This window comes from Sinocyclocheilus grahami, unplaced genomic scaffold (genome assembly GCF_001515645.1).
Source record: "Sinocyclocheilus grahami isolate Dianchi unplaced genomic scaffold, SAMN03320097.WGS_v1.1 scaffold737.1, whole genome shotgun sequence".
Taxonomy (NCBI): domain Eukaryota; kingdom Metazoa; phylum Chordata; class Actinopteri; order Cypriniformes; family Cyprinidae; genus Sinocyclocheilus; species Sinocyclocheilus grahami.
The window spans coordinates 112,250-118,034 of NW_015505916.1; the positions used below are offsets into that span (position 1 = coordinate 112,250).

Sequence of the window (5,785 nt, forward strand, 5' to 3'; positions counted from 1 at the left end):
ATATGATTTGATGTAGTGACACAATTTTGCATCGTGATTACGTAATGACGTCACCACGCAATGACATCACAACGTCATTTACAGCAACTTTTAGCAACAAATCGACCTTCCTTTAGCAACTTCCCCTGAAAATTAGTTGGCAACACTGGGTGTACAGTATAACGTTCTTCTGCTTATATTCTCACTAAAATCCCCCCTGCTATGTTTTCCTCTCTTTTCTAATCACAGTTCACCATTCACCGGATTCCTCGCAGTCGGGAGGTGCGTCAGTCGTGGAGTTCCTCCGTTTTGAGTTCTCTCAGCGCTCTGATGTCTTCCGTCCCGCTAGTCTTTAGGCTTCAGCCGGATATGGTGGGTTCACTCTCCTCTCATTCATCCCACCATCATATCCTATTAAGTATCAATTTCCTCTCTTCTGCAGGACGTTTGTGTAACTCGCAACCCCCACCCCCCCCATGTTACTATGTTAAGTAGTCAAGTGTCCTTTAGATTTCTAGGACTTTAATACAGTGTGCAATTCAATACAATAAAGACGGTAGTGTTATTATTTAGCTCAATTATTTCAGTTTCAGTTCAGTAACTGTCAATATTGCAAAGTTCATCCATTATGAAACAAGTTCAATTTAGCTCTAGGCAGCTCTACAATAGTGCAATTATTCAGCTCAAGTAACATGAACATATATTATATTGTATTGTTAATGTGCTATATTGTTAATCTTTCTTTAATGCATTTCTAAAAGTAAATCTCTGTAGCCACATGTCCTTCAGATTAACGCTGTGGCGTCTTTTGCCCAGTCCATAACCTTGAGAGTTCAAACATCCTGTGCACTGTTTTGGAAAACATAGCTTTTTTATAAATATCTCCACCCTCTATTATTTATAGTTCAGATCATCTGCAAAATCTAGTCCAAATTCTGTCGTTTTCCTTAAGGTTCAGCCCGAGAAATACAGTTATAGTGTTTGCATTTTTAAGTCCGCTCACACTTTTGCTGTTTCTATACTAACTGTGGCGGGAATATCTTTGGAATGGATTTAAATATGGTAGAATGTGTTTAATGCAAACTTATTGGTAGCTGAAATGGAAACGGACGCTGGTTACAGTACGCTCATATTGTGTGTTTTTAGTTTTTGTGAATGATTCATCAGTGCATGTTATGCCAAGGAAGCCAAATGTTTGTTTTTGTAATGCTTCATTCTTCTGATTTAACTCCTTTTTCGACTGATGTCACCAAGCCCTCATTTTTCAACTGCTCACCTTCAACCGTGTTACGCAGAGACCCCTTAGACTCCTGTTAGATCAAATCAAATCCTGATAGTTCACCCAAAAATGAAAATTCGGTCACCATTGCCTCATCCTCATGTTATTGAAACCTATAATGGTGCAGTCAATGTGATCCCACATTTGGTTTTTGACCACTGAATATTGGTAATATTCAACAATCTGATTAGGAATATATCTGAATATGAATATATGGGGAGCCTCAATGAGGTCCCCATGTCTCTAGGACTGAATGATATAAGGCCTTGATGAGGATTCAAAAAGAATATTCAAAATTTTGGACTAGAATTTAAAATCCTATTGTGATATCTTAAATACTACTTGAGTTATAGGCACGCAAAGTTTGGAAAGAGAAGATGAATGCACTCAGACAGGTATGTTCAGCGTAGTTGTTTTGACGGAAGGAAATTATTTTGGTCTTCAGACTTTCCTCGTTAAAAGAAAAGAAGTATACTATTTTATGCAAAGTGACTCATATTTGGTTTTTGACTAATGAAAATGTATACAATTTACTCTTGGAGCCATATTGAAATTCCAGTATCTCTGGAACTGAACCATACAGGGCCTTAAAAATGAAGATGCCAAAAGGAAAGTGTGTTAAGACCCAATATCTAAAAGGGCATAAACATATCTTTAATACTTCTTGAGTTATAGGCATGCAAACTTGCTGCTCTTTCTCCATTTTTGAATGGTCACCATTGGCACACAATGCAACAAAGATTGCTAAAGTCAACAGATTTTTCTAACATGCCTACCAATCTCTGTGTAAAAATAACACATGATGCAGTCATTTTAACCCTCTGTAATTTGGCTCTGAATCTCAGGTGAAAATTGTCATTTTGACCCCACTCTACAAAATAGTGGATTACTCAGTAAATATACATCAATGACATTTAATATTTTGTCTTTCATCACTATACTATATATCTTTCTTAAGAAAAAAAATATTAGCAAAATAAAAAATTTGAGCCGGGGAACGAGTTGACACGGAGTGACCCATTTTCCTTTTTTGTGGTTAATTTTTCTTCAGTTAACATTTATTTCAAGAATCGAAAATGTTTTTGGACCCCATTGACTTTCAAAATAACTTCTTTTGAAAGTCATACAGGTTTAGTAAATGCTGACAGAATGGTCATTTTGTGTGAACTATCCCTGCTTAACACAAAAGCAGTAGTTGTTGTGCATGTCACACAGCAGCACTGGGAATGTTTAAGCAGGTGATAAAGACGTTTTTTCCTTCAGCAGATGATAAGACTATCGCATTACTGCTGGAAGACTATCTGCTTTATAAGCAAACACTAGTCCTGCTGTTTCTCTGCTTGTCTTCAGCAAGAAACGGAGAGAGAGAGAGTTGCTGGGAAAACTCTCAAAGACAGATAAAGAAGCAAGGTAGGGGGTTGATTTAGAAAAAGAGAGAGGGATGGGCAGCGTTTAAGCCCTTTTTCAGGAATGGTCTGTAATCCAGGGCCTCTTTCTCTCTCCTCCTCCTCCTGTGGTTGTGTAATGAAGGGTTGTGAGCGGAGCAGCCGAGGGGTCTTGTTCTCAGGATGTGGCGAGACCTGACTGGCTCCTCGGCCCAGCTGCTTGACTCCTCTCCCCCTGGAGGCGGAGCCAAGCAGCATTGGGTTTCTGCGTTGCCGTGGCGACCGGCTGAGAGGAGGCGGAGCGTGACTAAGCGGCCGGCGCAGCAGTGCATGAGCAGTAGAGCTCAAAGGTCAGAATCAACCAGTCAAATCTCTCACGGGCGACCACGCTATAGTATTCTATTAATCTCTAATTAGCGGCCTCTGTCCTCATGCTGACGTCATTTCCCACTTTTCCAGTCAGCCGAGTTTATTTAATGAGAAAGAGGTTTGCAGATTTGTACAAACTTGTATCTGTTGCCACGTTAGTTTCATGGTAAAAGATTTTAGATAAACTTACTTCATCTCAGAAAGAAATGTCATATTTTACCCTAAAATCAAATCAAATATTTTTTAATTATTTAAATTAAATTGTATATAAATTTGTATTATCATATCATATATTATCATATATTTACTGTTTTATTATAAAATCTTATATATTGTGTATTGTGTTTATGTTGTATGTGTGTGTATGTATGTATGTATACTAATTATACAGTGGGTACGGAAAGTATTCAGACCCCCTTACATTTTTCACTCTTTGTTATATTGCAGCCATTTGCTAAAATCATTTAAGTTCATTTTTTTCCCTCATTAATGTACACACAGCACCCCATATTGACAGAAAAACACAGAATTGTTGACATTTTTGCAGATTTATTAAAAAAGAAAAACTGAAATATCACATGGTCCTAAGTATTCAGACCCTTTGCTCAGTATTTAGTAGAAGCACCCTTTTGAACTAATACAGCCATGAGTCTTTTTGGGAAAGAGGCAACAAGTTTTTCACACCTGGATTTGAGGATCCTCTGCCATTCCTCCTTGCAGAGCCTCTCCAGTTCTGTGTATAATTATATATTTGTATATCATTTTAGTACTTCAACTTAATCTGCCAAGGTCACATTTCTAATTTTCATTTAAGTTTATCTAATATTTATATTTTATTTAAATTCAGCTTATATCAATTATCAAAAATAATTTTTATAGTTTTACTTTAACAGCACTGATTCATGCTCTTAGCTCATTTCTCATTATTGATTATATACTATATAATCACCCTTTCTGGACACAGTTATTATTATAAATAATTATTCAAAAAAATCTAAATGTTATATCAATAAATGCAATATCTGCTAAATGCCACCTCCAAGATATATAAAATATATATTTGTTTCTCTCTGTGTTTGTTTTTGTGTGTCTTTGTCTGTGTGTGTGTGTGAGATTCACCTGCATATATATAATGTATGTTTAAAAAAAAATTTTTGTTTAAGTTTTGTTGTTTATTTGGAATGTGAAATTACACTATAAGTACCAGGTGGCCTTTGATCTGGCATTGCACTCTGACAGCAGGATTTCCTTTTTAGTCCAGCAGACAATGTCTAAGATCTTCTTTAGGGGGTCCGGCACCCCTATCGTGTCTGCACAGTGAGGGATCGTCCTTCAGCATGACTCAAATGTCAGCTGTTTGTTTTAACCAAACTTGAGCATGTCAGTGAGGGGCTGGGGCCCGTTCGTCCACATACCAGAGTGCAATAGGGGGAAGTGGGGGGTCAGGTCTGAAATCCGGAGGTGAAGAGGAGGAGGATTCAGTCCTCTTTTGGCCATAAAAGGAAATAAGTGCGTCACGGGTCCTCATGAGCTCCAGATGTGTTGGCACAAGCCAAGTGTCTCGGCCTAGTTCCGCATGCCACGCGGAGCAGTTAATAGTGAATACTACTGTTCACTATTTACAGCTTATGTTAATACGTCAGTCTAGACTCAAGTGCGTACATTTTGTTTGTTTACTTATCAGATTTGGCATGTGGCAAAAGTCTTAATTAGTTTAAAACGTAATATAGTTGCATAATAACTACAGCTTGTTTTTACTAAGACTGGAATCTAAAAAACTGTTTATCAAGATCGTTTTAATTGATTTTAAATTAGCAATAAAACTTTCCTACAGCCGCTGCACTGTAAAAATAGGGCACAATGTACTGTATTAATATATATTAAATAATATGAAGTCATTTTCTGTATTGATTTTTTACAGGTGTTTTACCTGTTTTTTATTTTATTTTGCACGTCTGTCTGTGTGTCATCTCTTAGACTCCCTTTGACAACTTTATACTTGAATTGGTGCTTAATTTGTTTTGAAATATCTTGATAAAAACAAACTACTCTGCACAGAAATCCACCTTATGCAATCAGATTGTCCGAGAAATTCATGCCGTTTCTTAAGTGATTCTAGTTGTGATGCAAATCCAAAAATGAGAAAGAATACGGGAAAACAATTTGAAGAATCTATGTTCCATAGATTTTGTGAGAGGGGGAGGAGGGTTGTGCGATTAACAATAACAAATAGCGGGGTCTGGATGTTGTGCGGTGGACATCCCCTCGCATTCCACACAGACTCCTCACTGATCCTGAGTTTTTTTAGTTTGACTGCATCTCCATCCATATGTTTCATCTTAGCCTTATTTGGAAATGCAGCGGACGGAGCTCTTGTGTGTTTTATTTATTTAATGTTCATCCATATGTTTAAGATAATTAGTGATGGATAGATCATAAAACAAGATCCGCAGGTTAGGATATGCACGTAGAGAAATAATGTTCATAAACAAGCAGTTAGTGTGTAATCCTAATCACAAATCTAATGTCACATAATATAATATAAGCAATAATGTACAAAAGGGCATGCTAGATTGTTAAAGAACTCAATACAGTTTATTCAGATTACAACTTATTTCTTTAAATAAATAAAAAATAACTACATACATACATAAATTAATTGGAAATTAAACACAGACAAACATATATACCTGTATGTTTCTATATGTATTTATTATTCTACAATCAAATAATCTTTATATATATATATATATATATATATATATATATATAT

The 5,785-nt window shown here is 36.3% G+C and overlaps 1 protein-coding gene across 1 annotated transcript in view; it reads left to right on the plus strand.

Annotated features, from left to right (window-relative positions):
• The window catches only part of LOC107560641 (UDP-N-acetylglucosamine transferase subunit ALG14 homolog), a 13,819-nt gene that overhangs the window by 3,529 nt on the left and 4,505 nt on the right, over positions 1–5,785 (plus strand). Inside the window, exon 3 of the mRNA XM_016244873.1 lies at positions 229–351. Within this exon, the coding sequence (XP_016100359.1) occupies positions 229–351 (123 nt within the window). The remainder of the gene's footprint in view (positions 1–228; positions 352–5,785) is intronic.